The sequence below is a fragment of the Macaca fascicularis genome, chromosome 10 (assembly GCF_037993035.2).
Source record: "Macaca fascicularis isolate 582-1 chromosome 10, T2T-MFA8v1.1".
Taxonomy (NCBI): domain Eukaryota; kingdom Metazoa; phylum Chordata; class Mammalia; order Primates; family Cercopithecidae; genus Macaca; species Macaca fascicularis.
In genome coordinates, this window is record NC_088384.1 from 118,914,646 (window position 1) to 118,938,034 (window position 23,389).

Below are 23,389 nucleotides of genomic sequence, written 5' to 3' on the forward strand. Positions count from 1 at the left end.
CCTGTCCTCCCCTCCATGCACTCACACTGCTCTCTGGGTGCCCCACGCTCCTGGGCTTTCTCCTTTGCTGACCTAGCTCTGCCTCTACCTGGTGTCCCAATGCGCAGGTGTCCCGGGCCCCCAGCCACATCTCTCCACCTGTGTAGCTTTGAACAGCATCTGTGTTGCGCTTGCTGGTGGACAGCAGCCTCCCAGCTGTGCCATGACCACAGCATTCTGGACTTTGTCACCTCATCTCAGTGAATGGCTCTGACACCCCGACTTAGGCAGTTGACTCCCTCTTCCCTCACACCCAGGCCTTCCCCCATGGTTCCACTGTCATCACTCACCAAAGCCACCCCGGGCCCCCTGCCCACTACAAATCCACTCCTCACTCACACAGCCCCCACCAAACCCGAGTAAGTCAGAGTGCGGGTGTCCTCGGGACGGCTCTGCACCCTTGCCTGGGGCTAGCCACGCCTGGCCTTCTCGGGGCACTCCCAACAGCCAGCCCCCCGGAGAGCCTTTGTGTGCCCTGTTCCCTCGGCCTCCCCGACCCCCCACGGCTGATGAAAGAGCAGGGCTTGCTCGCAGCTGGACGTCAAGTACCCCTGCTTCCAGTCCCGGCTGCAGCTGAACTCACCCTTCTGCTCTGTCCCAAGGACCCCAAGGCGTGCCCGGCACCAGCAAGGATGGCCAGGACGGTGCTCCCGGCGAGCCTGGGCCTCCCGGAGATCCTGGGCTTCCAGGTGCCATTGGCGCCCAGGGGACACCGGGGATCTGCAACACCTCAGCCTGCCAAGGAGCCGTGTTAGGAGGGGTCGGGGAAAAATCAGGCTCTAGAAGCTCATAAAATTCAACATAAGGAAATAAGCAAGTGACAAAAACGCCTGAAGCACAGTGGGGCGGTCATGAAGGAGCAGGGGTGTGGCAGGCTGGCGACGTCCAGGAGAGTGAGCGCCCCAGCTGCCCCTCGGCCGCCGACTGGACGCACAGGCCCTGCCAGCGAGCACCCTCATCGGGCTGTCGCCTGACCGCATACCTCAAAAGGCCCTAGCTGATAAACATGTAAGCCCAGCATTTGAGAGAAGGTAGGGTGTTTGTATAAAACGTTGTGTACAATTCCATGAGATGAAAAATATTCAGTAACTTGTTTACATAGCATTTGTGTAGAGACTGTGATCTCATCCCAATAAAATGATGTATTAAATCTTCAGATTAATGACTGGCTACAGAGTAACAAAAAATAAAGAATTTAATGTACAGTAAATTTTCTCCCATACAAAGGTGTAGTCTGATGTTTTGTGTACAAACTTGCATCTCCAATTAACAGTATTTATTGAGGGTGACTTTGTATTGCACTAACGTCTATTGCTATTACCTGTTGTGATAAATAAAGCCACTCATTTAAAAACTCAATTCCAAACACCACAGTTTATTACACATAAAGTAATGACTCTCGATATGAAAATGTGGGCATTTAAGCATCTACTGTGACAGTATTTCATTTGCGGACAAAAGTAGCTTTAAAGCAAGTATCTGGAAAATGTTTAGCACAAAGGTTTAAAATGGTCCTGCATGTTGCAGTACACCACCACGTGACTCGGAATCATTACAAGGGGGTGTGACATAACAAATGAAATAAAATTTCCAAACTGTTTTGAGTTAACAATTTAACCTGTTCCAATTGCTAAAGGGGCGTATTTAAAATGTAAATACAATAAGTAAAAAGCAGTGTACTTTTTAAGATTAAAGAAAGTAAAAGATGTTAATTTTTTATCATGTTAAGAAAACATGATGGAATCAGGGCATTGAAAAAATGCTTCCTAATTATTCAGATGGCTTCATCCCCAAATGGTCTAAGAGGACATTCATGGATAAGTATTTGGTTCTAGATAAATATTTTTACAAAACGTGCTCTCAAAGTCCCTACTGGAGTCCCGTCAGCTTGAGTCATGCCCTTTTCGAGTCAGACGATCTGAGCACAGTCCCAGGATTGCGGAAAATGTGCATAGATCACGAAGGAATGGCTGTTCACTCCCAAAGGATTCCTGTTCAGTCCAATCACTTGATCTCCATCGAGGGGCTACTCTGTAGACTCTGCTGTGCAGGACAGGCCACCAAGGAGTCTGGTCTGGTCAGCTTTAGCCTTCGGCCAGTTTTACCGCAAAATACACTCTCAAATTCCTAAAGTTAAGAAGTGATGGTTAATGTACTGAATTAATAGACATGAAAACTGCTATCTTCCAAAGTGCAAAAGGTTGAAATTAAAAGCTATGTAAATGACTTTAAAATACGCTGTTTTAAGGTGTCATTCACGAACTTGGGTCATACCTCACAATGGGGTTTATGTAATAAACAGATTTGAGCATTTTTTTTCAAATAGCAGTTATACTGTACGTATACTTTTATTTAGTTTTTCCAATACTCAGAATGTCTGGCCACATTGTATTATTGTGGTAAAATATACATGACATGAATGTTCCAACCATTAACAGGCCCTAGCTATAAATCTGTAAACCCAGCATTTGAGAGAAGGTACAGTGTATATATTAAACGTTTCAGGCTGGGTGCAGTGGCTCATGCCTGTAATCCCAGCACTTTGGGAGGCTGAGGTGGGTGGATCACCTGAGGTCAGGAGTTGGTTCAAGACCAGACTGACCAACATGGTGAAACCCTGTCTCTACTAAAAATATAAAAATTAGCTGGGCGTGGTGGCAAGCACCTGTCATCCCAGCTACTTGGGAGGTGGAGGTAGGAGAACCTCTTGAGCCTGGGAGTTGGAGGTTGCAGTGAGCCGAGATCATGCCATTACACTCCAGCCTGGGCAACAAGAGTGAAACTCTGTCTCAAAAAAATAAATTTTTAAAAAGTTTCAACCATTAGGCCGGACGCGGTGGCTCATGCCTGTAATCCCAGCACTTTGGGAGGCTGAGGCAGGCAGATCACCTGAGGTTGGGAGTTTGCGGCCAGTCTGACCAGCATGGAGAAACCCCGTCTCTACTAAAAATACAAAATTAGCCGGGTGTGGAGGCACATGCCTGTAATCCCAGCTACTCGGGAGGCTGAGGCAGGAGAATCGCTTGAACCCGGGAGGCGGAGGCTGCGGTGAACCGAGATCGCGCCATTGCCCTCCAGCCTGGGCAACAAGAGTGAAACTGCGTCTCAAAAAAACAAATTTTTAAATTTTTAAAAAGTTTCAACCATTAACAAATCAGGGGCATCTACCCCCATCCCAGGGCGACTCCCTTGCCCTCTGCACTGCCACACATGGAGGGTTCTGAGGCCAGCACGGTGGAGGTGCTGCTTGCTGAGATGGCTCTGTCCTTGGGGAGACCCTGCCAGCAGGGTGGGGGTGGGGTGGGCTTGCTCCTGTCACACCACCTGTCTTTTACAAAAGGCCCCAGTGATGATGGCAGGGTCAGTCCCAACCTCCCAAAGGAGAGACTGAGACACAGAGAGAGGCACAGGTGACGGCCCGATGACAGGCGCCCACCACCACAGGTACGCCAAGTGCAGAATGTGGAAACATCTACAGGGCAAATCATTCCCTTTCAACAAATGAACAGTGAGGAAGACAGGAAGGGGGAACTATTACGGGATAAGATATATTTAAAAACTGTCAACCAAATGCGATGTCTGGACCCTGATTCAAACGAGCTGACTGTAGAGACACTTGTTGGCTCACGGGAGAGTCTGCTCAGACTCGGGAAGGAGACTCAGAGGTGGGTATTAAGGAATGAAGGCATTCGGGAAGCAGACTGATAGTGCGGTTGTTTTTAAACAGGCCTTTTCTTTCTAAAGATATATTTATGAATGAAATGATGTTTGGAATTGTTTTAAAATAATTCAGTGGGGTTGGGAGGGCGAGGGTATAGGTGAAACAAGCTGATGCCTCAAACTGAGTTAGAGGGACCTGGGAGTTCATCATTCTCCCCATTTTTGTGCACATTTGAAAATTTCCGTTGTTTTAAAACATAGCATTCTACACGATTAAATCCAGGTTTATATATTGTTTATTGCGGTATTAAAACAGAACAAAATTTGCCTTTTAAGCACATGTAAGTGAACAGTGGAGCAGTGTGAAGTCCATTCACAGTGCTGTGCAGCCGCCACCACCACCGTTTCATCACCGCAAACAGCAACTCCATACCCACTGAACACTGACTCCACACCCGCTCCGGCCCCCAGCCCCTGGCACGTACCATTCCGCTTTCTGTCTCTATGAATCTGACGGCTCCAGGTGCCTCGTTGATGGAATTCTGCAGGGTTTGCCCTCTTGTGACTGGCTTATTTCACTCAGCATAATGTCCTCAAGGGCCATCCACGCGGGAGGCTGGGTCAGAATGTCATTCCTTGTCATGGCTGAATAAGGTTCTGTTGTGGGTAAACATCTGTTTATTCATTCATCTGTTGGAGCCCACTTGAGTTGTTTCTGCCTTTTGGCCATTGTGAAAGGTGCTGCTATGAATATTCATAGAAAAGCATCCATTTGGGTCCCTGTTTCACCTTTTTGGGGTTTATGCTTCTCTGGTGATTCTATGTTTACCTTCTGAGGAGCTGTCATACCGTTTTCCACAGCGGTGGCACCATTCACACCCCCATCGGCAACGCATGGGGATTCCGATTTCCCCACATCCTTGCCAACACTTGTTATTTTCTGTTTTGTTTTTTTTTTTTTAATAGCCATACTAATATGTGTGAAGTAGTATTTCATTGGGTCTTGATTTGTATTTCCCTAACAACTAACAGCTTGGCGCATCTTTCACGGGCTTATTGGCCATCTGTGTATCTTCTCTGGAGAAATGTCTATTCAAGTGCTTTGCCCATTTTTGAGTTGTCTTTATTTTGGACAGGGTCTTGCTCTGTCTCTCAGGCTGGAATGCAGTGGCACAACCAAGGCTCACTGCAGGCTCAGCCTCCTGAGTAGCTGGGACTACAGGTGCGTGTTACCACGTCCGGCTTTTAAAATATTTCTTTGTTTCTTCTTTTTTTTTTGAGATATACCCAGGTTAGAGTGCAATGCCATGATCTCGGCTCACCACAACCTCCGCCTCCCCTGGTTCAAGTAATTCTCCTGCCTCAGCCTCCTGAGTAGCTGGGATTACAGGCACCCGCCACCACGCCCGGCTAATTTTTGTATTTTTAGTAGAGACAGGGTTTCACCATGTTGGCCAGTCTGGTCTCGAACTCCTGACCTCAGGTGATCCACCCACCTCAGCCTCCCAAAGTGCTGGGATTACAGGCAGGAGCCACGGTGCCCAGCCTGTGTAGTCTCTTTGCTGCTGAGTTATGGTAAGTTTGTACTGAATTCAAGTCCAGAGGACGTAAGAGCCATGCTGCCAAGGATTTAACTTCCAAATCATCTGGAGTGGCTGTAACATTCCACCTATCCACTTTTAAGCAACTTCCCAACCAAGCAAGCTGCCATTTCCAACTACTGCGTACACTCAGAATCTACACCTGCATATAAATATACCCATTTCTTCCCAATTTTTTTTTTTTTTTTGAGATGGAGTCTCGCTCTTGTCACCCAGACTGGGGTGCAATGGCACAATCTCAGCTCACTGCAACCTTTGCCTCCTGGGTTCAAGTGATTCTCCCACCTCAGCCTCCTGAGTAGCTGGGATTACAGGCATTTGCCACCATGCCCGGCTAATTTTTGTATTTTTAGTAGAGACGGGGTTCTAACATGTTGGCCAGGCTCGTCTCTAACTCCTGACCTCAGGTGATCCACCCACCTCGGCCTCCCAAAGTGCTGGGATTACAGGTGTAAGCTACCACACCTGGCTTCTTCCCAAATTTTAAAAGGTTTTAGGATGCAATTTAAGATGACCCCACATTTTGATAATTTCCTACATTCTGATACCTAAAGCCTACATACGAAAAACATTGGCAGGGTGCGGTGGCTCACACCTGTAATCCCAGCACTTTGGGAGGCCGAGGCAGGTGGATCACGAGGTCAAGAGATCGAGACCATCCCGGCTAACACGGTGAAACCCCGTCTCTACTAAAAATACAAAAAACTAGCTGGGCGAGGTGGCGGTGCCTGTAGTCCCAGCTACTCGGGAGGCTGAGGCAGGAGAATGGCGTGAACCCGGGAGGTGGAGCTGGCAGTGAGCCGAGATCGCGCCACTGCACTCTAACCTGGGCCACAGAACAAGACTCCATCTCAAAAAAAAAAAAAAAAAAAAAAAAAAAAAATTGCCTATATTTGGTAAGATAGAATGCACCTTTTAGGATAATTAAATGAAAGTCAGAGCCCAGGCCGGCTCCACCAAAGTTGGACCCTCGGAGATGGTCTCAGACTGCCAGGGCGTCATCCCTTCAGCGACCCCCGCTGACCGTGGCAGTGTTTCGCGACGAGGTGGAAATCGAGGACTTCCAATATGACGAGGACTCGGAGACGTATTTCTGTCCCTGCCCATGTGGAGATAACTTCGCCATCACCAAAGAAGATCTGGAGAATGGGGAAGGCGTGGCAATGTGTCCTACCTGCTCTCTCCTTACAAAAGTGACTTATGACAAAGATCAGTCTGCGTGTGGAGAAACGGTCCCAGCCCCTTCAGTCAACAAAGAATTAAGTGCTGAAGAAGCCTTCAGTTTTTTTTTTTTGTTTTTTTGAGACGGAGTCTCGCTCTGTCGCCCAGGCTGCAGTGCAGTGGCGCGATCTCGGCTCACTGCAAGCTCCGCCTCCTGGGTTTACGCCATTCTCCTGCCTCAGCCTCCTGAGTAGCTGGGACTACAGGCGCCCGCCACCGCGCCCGGCTAATTTTTTGTATTTTTAGTAGAGATGGGGTTTCACCGTGGTCTCGATCTCCTGACCTTGTGATCCGCCCGCCTCGGCCTCCCAAAGTGCTGGGATTACAGGCATGAGCCACCGCGCCCGGCCTGAAGAAGCCTTCAGGAATCCGAATCCTGAACAGCTGGAAATGAGCCCAGATAGAAATTTCAAACGCAAAGCTTCTGGCTTCATGGAGACAACCATTTGTGATCCGCTGTTCTGTAGGAGTGTCGTGGATTCTTTCCATCAACTCTGCTGATTTCATCTGCAGGAAGCAAGTCCGTAACATGACGTATCTGGATTTTGTGCTTAGAACCTTAAATTGGAATCATTCTTAATTATCCATCTAAATTTAAAAGAAGATAGTTTCAAAAAAAAAGAAAGGAAGAAGAAAATAATCATTCTCAGACATAACCAGGCACTGGCGAGATCTTCTCAGCTATTTTCACACAGTGATGAGGCTAGCCCCAGCGTCTGCCTTCACTGTGGACAGTCGGGCACAGGCAGGGTTAAGCTGTGGTTCCATCTGGACCCTTACAGGGCCCGCCCACAACCCGTCTCCTGGGAGTTGGGGCAGCTGTGAAAGAGAGGAACAGATCCCTTTAGTCCCCCTCAACCGAGCCCAGGCCAAAGACATGGTACTGATGTCATTGCACTCTCAGTCAGCATCTATTTGCAACAGAACATATGTGAAATAGTCAAGTTTTAAAGGAATTTTTATAGCATCAAAACATATTGAGATGGTAACATAACAAAGTAGATACTCATATTAGATTTGTGAATATGAGAAGAATAACAATAAGACAGGCGTGGTGGTGATGGGTGCCTATAGTCCTAGCTACTCGGGAGGTTGAGGCAGGAGGATCACCTGAGCCCGAGAGGACAAGGCTGCAATAAGCCGTGGTTGCACCGCACTCCAGCCTGGGTGACAGAATGAGAGCCCCTCGCTAAAAAAAAAAAAAAGAGAGAGAAAGAGAAAAAAAAATAAGAAAAAGAATAATACCAACAATAAAAAAAAATTCTTGGGGCCGGGCGCGGTGGCTCAAGCCTGTAATCCCAGCACTTTGGGAGGCCGAGACGGGCGGATCACGAGGTCAGGAGATCGAGACCATCCTGGCTGACATGGTGAAACCCCGTCTCTACTTTAAAAAAATACAAAAAACTAGCCGGGCGAGGTGGCGGGCGCCTATAGTCCCAGCTACTCGGGAGGCTGAGGCAGGAGAACGGCGTGAACCCGGGAGGCGGAGCTTGCAGTGAGCTGAGATCCGGCCACTGCACTCCAGCCTGGGCGGCAGAGCGAGACTCTGTCTCAACAAAAAAAAAAAAAAAAAAAAAATTCTTGGTAGGAAAAAAGAAATAGTTCTAACTACATGTCAGGAAAATATACCAGGAAGTTATTAACAGGAAGAAAGCTGCCGGGCCTTTGGGAGGCCGAGGCGGGTGGATCACCTGAGGTCAGGAGTTTGAGAACAGCCTCACCAACATAGAGAAACCCCGTCTCTAATAAAAATACAAAATTAGCTGGGCGTGGTGGCATACGCCTATAATCCCAGCTACTCGGGAGGCTGAAGCAGGAGAATTGCTTGAATCCGGGAGGCAGAGGCTGCAGTGAGCCAAGATCGCGCCATTGCACGGCATCCTGGGCAACAAGAGCAAAACTCTGTCTCAAAAAAAAAAAAAAAAAAAAAGAAAAAAGAAAAGAAAAATTACAAGCTACTTAGAACTGAGAAACAATGAAAGCATTGCGTCCTAACCTGTGAAATGTTTCAAAAGCACACCAGGACAAATTTACTATAATGCATTGATTAGAAAACAAGATAGACGAAATAAACTTTCAACCCAAGATGCCAGAATAAAATTAAACTTAAAGAAGGAAATAAGAGAAATAAGGTTTTTGGATAATAAAGATAAAAGCAAATTATGACGGAGAAAGCACTACCACTGACCCCACACGAAAAACCAAAAAAGTGAATGACTGAGCCCCAGAAAGACTCCAGCACAGCCCGGGCCAGAGGGTTACAGTGGACCAAGGAGCTCAGGTGGCCAGAGGTAAGGAGGCATAAACTCATTAGGTCAAAGACAATGGCTATTCTTTTTCAACATGCTTTATTTTTAAAACAGGTCACAACACAGCGTTCGGCTCATTCTGCCACGAACAAGCGACAAAGGCTTGCTCTGCAGCTGAGAGGCCCTCCAGTGGCATGTTCAAAAACAGAATGAAAATCTGAATGTGGGCCGGGCGTGGTGGCTCACGCTGGCGATCCCAGCACGGTGGGAGGCCAAGGCGGGCGGATCACCTGAGGTCAGGAGTTCGAGACCAGCCTGGTCAATATGGCAAAACCCTGTCTATACTAAAAATACAAAAATTAGCTGGGCATGGTAGCGTGACTAAACAGCACGGGAGGCTACGGTCACAGGCTGCTGGGAATGGATCCAAGCGAGGATGCAGTAGCTCAAGAGGTACAGACAAGCGCCGGGCAGCCAAGGAGAGCAGAGAAATGGGCGGTTGCCAGTACAGGACACGAGGTCCAGGGAGTTCTCACAGGAGGATCATGAGAGAAGTCACAGTGTGTCCACAGGAAAGGAGGACAGAAGGGACAGGCCAGTCTGAGTCTGCAGCAGGGCCTGACGCCAGACAGCATGTGAGGGACAGCGACACCAGGGCCTGATGCAGACGGCAGGGAGACACGAAGTGGGATTCAGCCACCTGCTGGTGTGAAGAAGGGAGGGACAGACACCACAAGGGAGACCCCAGGTGTGGTCGGCGCCTTCAGGGCCCCCAGTGTGCAGGGGCGTCTCACAACTACACACAACCAGCGTCCCAGATGCCATCCCGACTGCGGAAAAAGCTGTAGTGGGCACTATCGCGACAGCAGGCAAAATGTGAGTAAGTCTTGCACCAAGGTTAAATGTCCTCATTTTCATCGTTATGGATATTAAAAAGTAAACACGGGGGCTGGGCGTGGTGGCTTAAGCCTGTAATCCCAGCACTTTGGGAGGCCAAGGCGGGCGGATCACCTGAAGTCAGGAGTTCGAGACCAGCCTGGTCAACATGGCGAAACCCTGTCTCTAATAAAAATACAAAAATTAGCAAGGCATGGTGGCGCGCGTTTGTAATCCCAGTTACTCGGGAGGCTGAGGCAGGAGGATCGCTTGAACCCAAGAAGCAGAGGTTGCAGTGAGCCAGGATCACACCATTGCACTCCAGACTGGGTGGCAAGAGCGAGACTCCATCTCAAACAAAAAAAATTAAAAACTCGGCCAGGTGTGGTGGCTCACGCCTGTAATCCCAGCACTTTGGGAGGCTGAGATAGGTGGATCACCCGAGGTCAGGAGTTCGAGATCAGCCTGCCAACATGGCAAAACCCTGTCTCTACTAAAAATACAAAAATTAACTGGGTGTGGTAGCGCACGTTTGTAATCCCAGCTACTCGGGAGGCTGAGGCAGGAGAATCACTTGAACCCAGGAGGCGGAGGTTGCAGTGAGCCGACATCACGCCATTGCACTCCAGAGTGGGTGACAAGAGCGAGACTCCATCTCAAACAAAAAAAGTAAACACTGGCCAAGTGTGGTGGTTCATGCCTGTAATCCCAGCACTTTGGGAGGCTGAGACAGGTAGATCACCTGAGGTCAGGAGTTCGAGACCAGCCTGGCCAACATGATGAAAACCCGTCTCTACTAAATACAAAAATTAGCTGGGCATGGTGACTCAACTGCAATCCCAGCACTTTGGGAGGCTAAGGTGGGTGGGATCACTTGAGGTCAGGAGTTTGAGACCAGCCTGGCCAACATGGTGAAACCTCATCTCTACTAAAAATACAAAAATTAGCCGGGGGTGGTGGCGCACGCCTATAGTCCTAGCTACTCGAGAGGCTGAGGCAGAATTGCTTGAACCTGGGAGGGAGAGGTTGCAGTGAGCTGAGATCGCACCACTACACTCCAGCCTGGGCAACAGAGCAAGACTCTGTCTCAAAAAAAAAAAAAAAACAAAAAAAAACAAAAAAACATGGACGTACTTAAGTATAAAGAAGCATGGTGTCTGCAACTTACTATCAAATGGATCCCAAAGATACTGGAGAGAAACTGGGACTGGCAGGGAGAATGGAGCAAACCTGGACAGGCCTACAAAGAGCTCTTTGTACCGTTCTTGCGATTTTTCTGTAAGTTTGAAATTACACCAAAATTTAAAACTACCAAAAGTAAATAGAGCCATCTAAACCCAGAATGTGGGGCACTCTCTAGATAACTGGCCTGATCTCTTCAAAACCTCAATGCCATAGTTAATAACTGTGGGTGGGATTCTTACAGCTCAAAGAGCTTGAAAACCGTCATCAAATGCAGTGTATAATCCATGGGTGGGTGGCTGGACTGTGGGAAAAAAACAGCTAAGAAAGTCATTTTTAGAACATTTTGGCTGGGTGTGGTGGCTCATGCCTATAATCCCAGCACTTTGGGAGGCCAGCCTGGGCAACATAGCAAGACCCTATTGTTACAAAAATTTAAAAAATTGGTCAGGCATGGTGGCTCATGCTTGTAATCCCAGCACTTTGGGAGGCTGAGGCAGGAGGATCACTTGGGCCCCGAAGTATGAGACCAGCCTGTGAAACATGTCAAAACCCCATCCCTACAAAAATACAATTAGCTGGGCATGATGGCACACACCTGTAGTCCTAGCTACTTAGGAGGCTGAGGCAGGAGGATTGCTTGAATCTAGGAGGCAGAGGCTGCAGTGAGCCATAATCATGCTACTGCACTCCAGTCTGGGAGACAGCAAGACTGTCTCGAAAAAATAAAATAAACATTAAAATGAAAAAAATTGGGCAGGTATGGTAGCAATAAAAGAATATTTTGGACAGATCTGAACACAGTCTGTGCATGAGAGGATATGAAAATGACTTGCCATCATCTTGATGAGGCATGATAGTGGTGTTGGGGTGCCATGGAAGGCCTGTCTTTCAAAGATTTATGTACAAATATTTAGAGATGAAGGTTCGTGTCTATAATTGTCTTTGAAATTGTGCGTGTGTACAAAGTAAATACGGTAAATGTTCATTGCAGAGATTGAAGGATAGGTGTACAGATGATCACTGTACTTCCTATGTTCACTAGAAAGCTAACAGGAAGTGAATCATTGATGGTTGACGCCGCCCTGCCCTCACCCCATACTTGTCTATCCCCTGCCTCCCAATGTCCCCACCTGATGCCAAGATCCTGCTTCTCCGAGTCTTCCCTCCCAGTAAACAGCCCCGTCCACCCAGTCACTGAAGCCAAATCCTGACGCCTTTTTCCCATCACACCCCCCAACTGGTACCGCCACAAACACAAGAAGCCTCATGCCTTTCCTCCTGCCCAGCGCCGCCCCCTGGCAGCCACTGCCAGGCCAGCCACATCTCCCAGCTGCTGCAGACTCCTGGTTTCCACTCTCACCCCAGTCCAACTCCTAGTTCCCAGCATCCGGTGCCCCCAGCAGCGGGGTGACGTGGGTCAGGTCATGTCACTCGCTGCCAAAAGACTGCCAAGGCCCCCAACCCTCAGGACTTGCGGTCCACCAGGCCCCAGCCTGCCCCAGGGCCCTGCCCAGCAACGCTGGCTAGCAGACAGGCACTCCTCAGACCCTGCAGCTCCCAGGTCCCGGCTGCCAGCTCCCTGTCATCATTGGGCCTTGGTTGGGCGCCTCCCTCAACCACCCAATCCAAAGCAGCCCCCCAGTCAGGCTGGCTCACAGCAGCATCCTCCATCCGCAAGGCCCTGCTCCCACTGTCTTCACGTTTACTTGTCCCCCGCCTCCCTCCATGCCAGACATGCCTCTATCTTGCCCGGGGTACCCCAGCATCGTCAGCAGTGCCTGGTCACACTGCAAAAGACCTGCTGAGTGAAATGTATACCAAATAATATAGATAAATCACTTAAAACTCTCATGTGTTATGTCTTTAAGGACAAAAATACGCACGCAAGTAAAAGGGGGAAGTCACTAAGGAAATAATTAAGAACCCATGTGTTTTGGCTTTTTAGGTTCTAATTCCCCGAAAAAATTGTGAATTGACTTGACCTCAGCCTATTTCTTGGTGGGTCTAATAATGTGACCCAGAAATAATCAGGTTCAATGTAATTACATTTCAGAAAGATTCAGCAAACAGAATGTATGTAAAATATATCCATAAATATCTGGTCTACTTAATCTGACTGTACATACAATTAACATTTTTTAATTTCAAAAATTATAAATACCTTTGTCTTATTTGAGTAAATTAGATCAATAATGATTTGCTGATACACAAAACCAAAACATTAAAGCATTTTTAAAACACAAAAGCTTTATTTTATCAAAACAAATCAACAGTCTACCTCTAACAATAATCTTCAAGAGTAACTGCATTGTAAATAACCAAAAATGATCCAATTAGAACACATTTAACATAGTATCGCTATAGAATGCAATTAAATGCATAATGAAAATAAAGAACCTAAATTATACAACTCACAAGATGTAAATGTCATGTGGACATAGAAAAGGGACAGAGACAAGACAAACTTCTGCCTGGTGCTGAAGGGAAGAGCCTTCACTCACCACCGCCCAGCTGCGGGGGCCTCTCTCCAGCCCCACCACGACAAGACACAGAAGCCCTTCTTTTGAGATGGAGTTCGCTCTGTCACCCAGGCTGGAGTGCAGTGGCGCTATCTTGGCTCACGGCAACCTCCACCTCCCGGGTTCAATTCTCCTGCCTCAGCCTCCTGAGTAGCTGGGACTGCAGGCACGTGCCACCACGCCCAGCTAATTTTTGTATTTTTAGTAGAGATGGGGTCTCATCACGTTGGCCAAGCTGGTCTCGAACTCCTGGCCTCAAATGATCCACCTGCCTCAGCCTCCCAGAGTGCTGGGATCACAGCATGAGTCACTGCGCCAGGCCTGGGAGCCCTTCTTGAAAGGGGTCCTTGTTTGTTGCAGCAACCTTAGCTCGTTCTCTAGTCAGACTCCTGCCTGGGTCAACAGCAGCAGTTCCCCCACAGCCTGGACCAGGTACAAAGTCAGGACCCTGTGGATCTATTTCACTAAGATCTGCTCACTCCTGGAGGGCCAAACAGCCACTCACCCTGGCCACTGCAACGCTGAGGCCGGGACCTGGAACTCGGGTCCCCCCAAGGCAGGGCCCAGAACCCTGGAACTCGGGTCCCCCCAAGGCAGGGCCCAGAACCCTGGAACTCGGGTCCCCCCAAGGCAGGGCCCAGAACCAGCCCTGTGACTGACACCGTCTTCCTTTTGGGCCACTGAGGGGCTGACCGAACTCCCACATTCAAACCACACGTCCAGTTCCAGCCAACCACAATGGCTTCCTGCAGGCCACTGCCATGACCATGCAGACAGGATCACGGCAGGGTGGCTGTCCTGAGAGACTGGATATGCTGGCGCTAACACGCCGGTTCCTCCCTAGTCACCCAGTCCACAGAAGTATAGTCACTCAGTCTACAGAAATATAGTCACCCAGTCCACAGAAGTACAGTCACTCAGTCCACAGAAATATAGTCACCCAGTCCACAGAAGCACAGTCACTCAGTCCACAGAAATATAGTCACCCAGTCCACAGAAGTACAGTCACTCAGTCCACAGAAATATAGTCACCCAGTCCACAGAAGTACAGTCACTCAGTCCACAGAAATATAGCCACCCAGTCCACAGAAGCACAGTCACTCAGTCCACAGAAATATAGTCACCCAGTCCACAGAAGCACAGTCACTCAGTCCACAGAAATATAGTCACCCAGTCCACAGAAATATAGCCACCCAGTCCACAGAAATATAGTCACCCAGTCCACAGAAGCACAGTCACTCAGTCCACAGAAATATAGTCACCCAGTCCACAGAAATATAGCCACCCAGTCCACAGAAATATAGTCACCCAGTCCACAGAAGTACAGTCACTCAGTCCACAGAAATATAGTCACCCAGTCCACAGAAGCACAGTCACTCAGTCCACAGAAATATAGCCACCCAGTCCACAGAAGCACAGTCACTCAGTCCACAGAAATATAGTCACCCAGTCCACAGAAGCACAGTCACTCAGTCCACAGAAATATAGTCACCCAGTCCACAGAAGTACAGTCACTCAGTCTACAGAAATATAGTCACCCAGTCCACAGAAGTACAGTCACTCAGTCCACAGAAATATAGCCACCCAGTCCACAGAAGTACAGTACTCAGTCCACAGAAATATAGTCACCCAGTCCACAGAAGTACAGTCACTCAGTCCACAGAAATATAGCCACCCAGTCCACAGAAGCACAGTCACCCAGTCCACAGAAGTATAATCACCCTGTCCACAGAAGTATAGTCAACTGGTCCAGAGAACTACACTCACCCAGTCCACAGAGACACTCACCCGGTCCACAGAAGTATATTCACCCAGCCCACAGAAGCATAGTCACCCAGTCAGCAGAAGTATAGTCACCCTGTCCACAGAAGTACATTCACCCAGTCCACAGAGGTTTAGTCACCCGGTCCACAGAAGTATATTTCTTATTAACCTGCTGGGCATATTTGAAGTTCATATCAGACTATTTGTCACGTACCTGCATTTTTGTTTCTCTTTCTTTTTTAGGGTGGGTGGGGGTGGGGCAGGGTCTTGCCCTGTTGCCCAGGCTGGAGTGCAGTGGTATGATCTCAGCTCACTGCAGCCTCCACCTCCCTGGCTCAATCGATCCTCCCTCCTCAGCCCCCCACCGAGTAGCAGGGACTACAGGCGTATGCTACCACATCAGGCTAATTTTTGTATTTTTAGTAGAGATGGGGTCTTGCCATGTTGCCCAGGCTGGTCTCAAACTCCTGGGTTCAAGAGATCCTCCCACTTCGGCCTCCCAAAGTGCTGGGATTACAGACGTGAACCACTGTGCCTGGCCGGTTTTTGTTTTTCTATTCTTGCTTTTATCCCTTTCACAAGTTTTCCCGAGGGCAAAAATCACGTCCTACACACCCGTTAGCCCCAGTACAGTATATCGTACAGAGCAGGGGCCCAATCTGCTATCTGACAATTGACTCTTCACAGTCATTTATACACTGCGGTGTAACACACGTAGGCTGTGACTAACACTTCAGTAAATGACAAGTTATATCATTAATGAGCAGAGCTTTGTTCATAATGGACTTAGTATCTGATGTTAGATTCCAGGAAGCTAAGGATAGTCTGAGTTATCCTTAGGAAAAAAGAGGGACATTGATAAGAAAAATTTATAAAATTCTGGAAATCTACCTGGCCTACCACTAACCTTTTTAAGAGAATCTCCGTGTCTTTCCTGGATATATTTCAGGAATGCTGTGGTCCACTGCAGAGTTGTGGCCTTGTCAGTCTCGGCATTGCAGAACGGTACTAAGAGATTCAACTCATCACAGCAAATGCGGATTCTGCGCCTACAGTCAAAACCCAAAGTCATCACCAAGAGAGGCCGGAGCAAAACAAACACGTAAAAGGAAGCATCTCGCTGTAGTACTTGAGGGAATCAGAGCCCATGAAGCCTGGCCACTGAGTGCCACGGAAATGCCCATCACCACAGGAAGTCCCACAGCTTTGCCATGGCCTTGTCTACAGAGGCAGCTACTGCCTTTGGGAGGCCAGAGCATCCTTGGGTGCCCTCGGCAGCCCCATGACCCACACGCTCCCTGGAGCTTTCCTTATTTACTTCTCATGGGCCAGGTTCAAGTCTCTGGATTAGGGATGGTTCCAAAGCCCCTGAAATTGGAAGCAACATTTTTTGTCTGACACCTTCTTCCGTCTGGACCACTGAGGGGTCCAAATTGGGCAGATTCCTCTTTCATTCAAGACTGATATTACTTGCCCTTTACGGGCTAAAAACCCTACCAGGAACTCACGCACAGCTTTCAGATTCTCCAAGGGGCCCTGATTCTGAAAGGATCACGGCCCAACACTCTGTTAATATTCTGAAACTCAGTCTTTGTAGAGATAAACAATTGGAGTCTTGTTATTAGACTATTTTTTAAACTTTTACATATTACATTCAGTACCATGCAAAGTCCTAAACAAGCAGATACTCAGCAACTTATTCAATATGGCCTTTGTTACTCGTCTTCACACCGTGTATTTAGAATTTTAATTAGAGACTCTGCTGGTAAAACAGCAGCTGGCATTTACTAGGTGCTTTTGGACTTCTAGGCATTGAGCCAAACACTCTTTACGCATCAGCTCATTCAACTCTAACCACAAGTCTATGGAGTAGAGCTAGAGTCAAATTTCCAAACTGTCAACATACGGTGTAAGGCTTTCTACATAGCAGCTACTCAATGAATGTCTATTAAATAAATGTCAGAGCAAGCAAAATGCCCTTCATAATTCACAGTAGGCTGAGGAAGGCCCTCAGTTAGTCTATGTGTATGTAAGTATCATAAAAAGATATATAGCTAGCTTTTTTATTTTCTTTCTTTGGGACATGGGTCTCACTTTGTGGCCCAGGCTGGAGTGCAGTGGCAGGATCACAGCTGACTATAGCGTTGACTCCTGGGCTCAAGCGATCCTCCCACACCTCAGCCTCCCAAGTAGCTGGGACGACAGGTGTGCACCACCACTAGTATTGCTGGTTTTTCTTTAGAGACAGGGACTTGCTATGTTGCCCAGGCTGGTTTCAAACCCTGGGCTCAAGCAATCCTCCCACCACGGTCTCCCAAAGTACTGAGATTACAGCCATAAGCCACTGCACCCTGCCCTAGCTAGTTTGAATAGATCCCTTTAAAAGAAATTGCCATGCTGGGCGTGGGGGCTCACTCCTGTAATCCCAGCACTTTGGGAGGCCGAGGCACGCAGACCATCTGAGGTCAGGAGTTTGAGACCAACCTGACCAACATGGAGAAACTCCGTCTCTACTAAAAATACAAAATTAGCCGGGCGTGGTGACGCATGCCTGTAACCCCAGCTACTAGGGAGGCTGAGGCAGGAGAATCACTTGAACCTGGGAGGTGGAGGTTGCAGTGAGCCAAGATCGTGCCATTGCACTCCAGCCTGGGCAACAAGAGTAAATTTCCATCTCACCAAAAAAAAAAAAAAAAAAAAAAAAAGAAAACCCAATTATAATAGAAAAAAACTAACCACCTCTTAATTCTACAAAGGATACCACAAATAAAATCTACAGACAAAACCACTTAAATAACAATTTTAACCTCCTTCTTCCCAGCAATCTTAAAAGAACCAGGAAATCGTGCAGAATTCAGTTGGCTGGTTAAGCAGCAGTTACCATAACAGCCTGATCACTCTCCTCAGAAAGGCCTGCAGTCAGCGCTAGCCCTTAGTGGAGTCTGCGAACCTAGATTTGTAGAGTTAAGAGTGGCTCCCAGGACCTACAATGTGCAAACAATATGGTTGACACTGATCACCTGTTTTCCTTCTGGGAGACTGGACTGCGGCTGCATGCAGGGAGGGCGTGCCTACGTGACGCGCCCCTGGTCTCTAGCAAGCTTTCCTGGTTGGTAACACCTCACCCACGTTTTCAGACCACATGACTGGGGCATGAGGGGCATCCTGCCTGACTCCACAGGGCACGCTCTTAGAAGCTTGCACCTCATCTCCTGCCTTCTTCCCATGCACCTTTGCTGACCTCACCTGGCATCCTTTCTCCATAGTAAGTCACAGCCTGAGTGACTACATGCTGAGTCCCGGGAGTCCTCCTAATGAGCCAGTGAGCCTGGGCGCAGTCTGGGGGATCCCTGATCCATCTGGGAAAGTTAACGATGCTCCTACCTCCTTTCTTCCCTCTGAACGCAGAAATGGCTAAGGATCATTTTATCTGTGATAACCATGTAGTATGACTAAGGGAATCATTTATGAGCCAGCTTGACAAGCAGTCACACGTATTACCTTCTATCTCTTTCCATTCGGTTATGCCTCTCCCTACGCTGAGACCTTCCTCCCTGGGGCCCACTCTGGGCCTGCTCCCCCAGGTTTGACTGTGAGGACTCCGAGGACTGCCAAGCGCCCTGTGTGGCAGTGGCACCTTCGCCCACATTCTGAATCTCTCCAAGGGCTCTTCGCTCTACATTTGTGTCCAACTGACGCATTCTACTCCGATTCCTCTTCAGTGCTTGTTTGCATAGCGCTTCTTCTTTGCAAAAGAAGAAAAAAGTGGTTTTTAATTTTTTATTCTTATCTCAATTAATGCTGAACAGTTTTGGCCTTTTCAATCCAAGATATAAACATTATTGGGTAAGCAGCACAGAGAACCGAACCATAAAGAGATGTACTAATGCAGTTACTCAGTGTCAGCAGGGAAGAGAAGTCCAAGCCTATTTTATATAACGAAACTGAACAGCCGGGTGCGGTGGCTCATGTCTGTAATCCCAGCACTTTGGGAGGCTGAGACGGGCGGATCACGAGGTCAGGAGATCGAGACCATCGTGGCTAACATGGTGAAACCCCATCTCTACTAAAATACAAAAAAAAAAAAATTAGCCGGGCATGGTGGCGGCGCCTTTAGTCCCAGATACTCAGGAGGCTGAGGCAGGAGAATGGCATGAACCCGGGAGGCGGAGCTTGCAGTGAGCCGAGATCATGCCACTGCACTCCAGCCTGGGCAACAGAGCGAGACTCCATCTCAAAAAAAAAAAAACAAAAAAAAAACAATGAAACTGAACAAGAATCAATCATCAAATTAAATACGTCCTCCAAGTGCTATGCAACCAATATGACCTCATCCAAAGTCCCTCTTTTTTTTTTTTATTTTGAGATGGAGTCTCACTCTGTTGCCCAGGCTGGAGTGCAGTGGCATGGTCTCCGCTCACTGCAAGCTCCGCCTTCCAGGTTCACACCATTCTCCTGCCTCAGCTTCCTGAGTAACTGGGACTACAGGCATGCGCCACCATGCCCGGCTAATTTTTTTGTATTTTTAGCAGGGACGGGGTTTCACCATGTTAGGCAGGATGGTCTCGAGCTCCTGATCTTGTAATCCACCCACCTCGGCCTCCCGAAGTACTGGGATTACAGGCTTGAGCCACCATGCCCGGCCCAAAGTCCCTCTCTTTAATCAACAGGTGTTACCTATGAATACAGAAAACAAGAAGTTGTTTACTTTTTCTCAAGGTCAGAATGCGAAAAAAAAAAAAAACCACTTGGACGTATTTCCTCCCAAAAATATTTTCTTTATATACAATTATTCTAAGAACAATAAAAAAACCCAATTATTTTAATATGACAGTATTTTTACTGCAATGCTCAGAACAAAACTGAAGCAGCATTAAGTGTATGCTCTCGCCTCAGAAGTGGCTCTCCTCCCCAAAGCATTATGTAAGTAGCGTCCGAGCTCTTCTGCTGCCTAACAGGCTGTGCCACGTGTGCATATGTGGAACTGTATCCATCAAAGAACCGCAGGCACGTGACTGGCAGGCGTGCTCCTGTGCACGCGTACGCCACACAGAGCACACATTACAGAAGGATGATGAAGCTTTCATTCAGTTGTTTTGGTGACATTTTATTCCTTAACCTGAGTAGTCAGCACAGAGGCTACTTTAATACTTATCTTTGTCTCTTACAAACGTGAACATACACTTTGGCATAAAATTTTGCAAGGAGGAAAAGGAGTGACTGACACAGGAGAAGGCAGTAGCTCTCCATCCCCGTCCTGTCTTCACCAACTCTTGGAAAGCTGAGTGTAAGGAGTGTTCTTTTCATCGGGTCACTTGACAAATCAGTTTCCCAGGGAGGAAGGGGCTATGCAGGTGTTTCCCAGGGAGGAAGGGGCTAGGCAGGTGAGCACAGCAGTGCCTTCAGCAGTGACTTTATTTCCAAACTTTCTGAATCACCTTACGGCCTCTTGCTGGCAGCCCAGGGTCCTCCTATCAGCATCCACCTATCCAAAGGCTTTCAGCAGATGTTAGATGCCTGCCTCACTCATGGAGTACAAAATAAGGAAAATAAAAAACTATAAAGTACTTTCAGTAACTTGAAGATAACGGAAAATTTATGTAAGTCTATCACTTTAATGTTATGAAAAAGCCCTCAAACTCAATGTTCCCACATCAAGGTTAATTATATTTGTGAATCAGAATAATGTTTAAAGTGATAACACGGGGAAGCAGGTGGACGGATCCGGAGATACACGGACACCTCCAAGACTGTTTCCCATGTGTACAAACCATCTGTCTCCCCTACCCCCCGCCCAAGGCCAAAATACCATCAGCCACAGGGCTCGGTCACAAGAAAGGTCCCACTACCTGCTGCTTCATCGCTTACCTCCCACTTTAATCCAAACTTGCTCAGGCAAAGCTTTGTTTCTACTACCTAATGTCTGTTTAGTGGATTCAATTTCTTGCTGATAACAGAAAGAAAATGCTCTAGGCAATCCAATATCCTGGTGCTTGGCAGCTTCAAGGACAGAACATGAGTTACTAGAACTCTGGAAAAAAATGAAGCAACAGGAATTTTATCAATATGTGACTTAATGTCCTCTTTACTGCACAAATAAAATGCACTTAACAAACATCAAAGCTACTAATACATAATTTGGAGAACTTTAGTTGCACTGAAGATTTTAAAACATTCCCATACCACATAAATACTCAATTTGCACAGGTGTTTTTTTGTTTTTTTTTTTGAGACAGGGTCTCACTCTGTCGCCCAGACTGGAGTGCAGTGTCGGGATGTCAGCTCACCACAACCTCCACCTCCCAGGCTCAAGCGATTCTCCTGCCTCAGCCTCCTGAGTAGCTGGGATTACAGGTGTCTGCCACTACCCCCCAGTTAATTTTCGCACAGGGTTTCACCATGCTGGCCAGGCTGTTCTTGAACTCCTGACCTCAAATGACCCACTCACCTCAGCCTCCCAAAGTGCTGGGATTACAGGTGTGAGCCTCGGCGCCCCGCTTAAAAGGTTATTAAGCTCACTCAAGGGGAAAAAAAGTACTTGGGACCTAACCAAAATAAGTTAAAATTTACCCATTTAATCCAAAAGAGCAAAGCTTCACAAATCATGTTCCCTACCTGTGTCTGTGAAAGATTAGAATTTCCACTAGTAGAGCAAGCATTTGTAGTAAACAGTGGGTATGTAAACTGCAAAGCAGTAGTTGTAGCAGCAGTTTTATTTTTCACTAATGTTGTACATTTGTTTTGTTGTTGATGAAGAGGAACATTCATTAATTCAGATGGATGTCGAATGAGAGTTACCAAACTGCCAAGACAAAAGAAAGCCCAGAAGTGTCAGGAATACGTGGCAGACAAGCATCCACCATTCCACTCTCACGGCTCTGGCCACTTTTTCCAGACAGCAACTCAACTCTCATCCTGGAAATCTCTACACAACAGTTATCAACTCGCGCTGTTGGGGAAGTCCCAAATCTGCGCCACCTCCCTGCTCTCGTCACATCCTGACACCAATCTTACTTCTGCCATCCTCCAGTCTGACCATGATGGGCAACTACAGGTTGGGATGAGCAAAAAACTGCGGACTCAGCCCCTTCCACAGCCATTCCTGAGGGTCACCAAGGGGGCGGCTGCAGGCTGGAGCCTCATTTTAGAGCTCAAAGCCTGCAAACCCGGTAGGGCCTTCCCAGGCTTCCCTGACATCTAAGAGTGCCACCCGGAGCACATGGTTCCCAGGAATTCTGCGCGCTCGGTCCCACTCTCCAGGCGGGGCCACTGGGGGGGGGGGTGTTTAGTTCCAGGAAGTACCTGCTCCCCGGGGCCCGCACAGCGCACACAGCCTTTCGGGGAGGCCCCACACCCGGTGGGGTCCGCGCCCTGTGCCGCCGGGAGGGCAGGCTGGGGGAGTGCACAGCGAGGGCCCCCTTTGCCTCCGCCCCGGCCCTGGCCTCCACCCGGGCCCTGCCAGCCCCCGGCCGCCGGGCACGCACTTGTTGAGCGCCACGCCCGGCTCGGGGGGCTCGGGGCCGCGCGGCGCGGGCGGCGGCTCGGCGGGGATGCTGTTGAAGCGGTCCTCCAGGCGGACGCGCACGGCCGGCTTGGCCCGGGCCTCGGGCGCGCCCTCGGGTCCAGCCGCAGCCGCGCCCGCGCCCTCCTTGGCGGCGCCTTCGGCCCGGGCCCTCGCCCCATCCCCGCCGCCCGGCGTCTTCTCCGCCGCGCCCGCCTCGCTCAGCAGCATCATGCGCAGCTCCTGGAAGTCGATGTGGCCCAGGCAGGGCGCGTCGGCCGCCAGCGCGGACGGGCACAGCACGGGGTACACGGGCGCCGCGCCCCCAAGACCGCCCGCCGCGAAGCCGCCCGCGCCCGCGCCCGCGCCCGCGCCCGGGCCCGCCGCCGCCAGCAGCGCCGAGTTGAGGCGCGTCTCGAGCTCGCCGTCAGCCGCCGCCTCCATGTGCGAGTAGAGGATGTGCTGCAGCTGCGTGTACTCCACCTCCGTCATCTCCACCAGGCTCAGGTCGGTGGTCGTGAAGCTCAGTCCCTGCTCGCCCAGCGCCGCGTCCCCGCCGCCCGCGCCCTCGACGCCCGCCTCGCCGCCTGCCGCGCCGGCCTCCGGCGGCGGCTCCCGCGGCCCGGGGCCCGACATGGCGGCGCGGCGCGGCCCAACGGCGGCGAGGGCGACGCGGGCGGCGGGAGGCGGGAGGCGGGAGGCGGGAGGCGACCCCCGGCCCGAGCACTACGCTGCGCCGGCCACAGCTGGCGCGCCGTTGGGGGAGGGAAAACC

At 49.2% G+C, this 23,389-nt stretch overlaps 2 protein-coding genes and 1 pseudogene across 16 annotated transcripts in view; 2 read left to right on the forward strand and 1 right to left on the reverse strand.

Annotated features, from left to right (window-relative positions):
* Positions 1-1,398, forward strand: part of COL9A3 (collagen type IX alpha 3 chain) — a 33,592-nt gene extending 32,194 nt beyond the window's left edge. For all 3 annotated transcript variants that reach the window (XM_045363276.3, XM_065523386.2, XM_005569692.5), the window contains one exon: positions 642-1,398. In XM_045363276.3, the coding sequence (XP_045219211.2) occupies positions 642-832 (191 nt within the window). In that variant the 3' untranslated portion in view covers positions 833-1,398. The remainder of the gene's footprint in view (positions 1-641) is intronic.
* On the reverse strand, positions 1,395-23,389 carry TCFL5 (transcription factor like 5). Of its 13 annotated transcripts, none has more exons than XM_074005650.1 (6): positions 22,599-23,389; positions 21,730-21,916; positions 20,983-21,145; positions 18,616-18,856; positions 16,022-16,163; positions 1,395-2,166 (listed from the first exon to the last, which is right to left on the reverse strand). In XM_074005650.1, exons 1-6 carry the CDS (start codon positions 23,249-23,251, stop codon positions 2,044-2,046), a joined length of 1,509 nt encoding a protein of 502 aa, XP_073861751.1. In that variant the 5' UTR covers positions 23,252-23,389; the 3' UTR covers positions 1,395-2,043. The 13 variants fall into 13 exon arrangements, with proteins under 13 accessions (XP_073861751.1, XP_045219214.2, XP_045219218.2 ...); XM_045363279.2 differs by having other exon boundaries at positions 18,616-18,859; XM_065523387.2 differs by lacking the exon at positions 1,395-2,166 and adding an exon at positions 2,775-3,118 and having other exon boundaries at positions 18,616-18,859.
* Positions 3,461-6,604, forward strand: LOC102131616 (putative DPH3 homolog B; annotated as a pseudogene).

What these genes read in the sequence shown, in the direction of transcription:
- TCFL5 (XM_074005648.1), bottom strand. Translation starts at nt 23,251, where the DNA reads ATGTCGGGCCCCGGGCCGCGGGAGCCGCCGCCGGAGGCCGGCGCGGCA. An exon ending in AGTTTGGATTAAAGTGGGAG is followed by an intron (nt 18,860 to 20,982) that starts GTAAGCGATGAA and finishes TCTTTTGCAAAG; the next exon opens with AAGAAGCGCTATGCAAACAA. An exon ending in ACGGAGATTCTCTTAAAAAG is followed by an intron (nt 7,029 to 16,021) that starts GTTAGTGGTAGG and finishes TGCTTCCTGCAG; the next exon opens with ATGAAATCAGCAGAGTTGAT.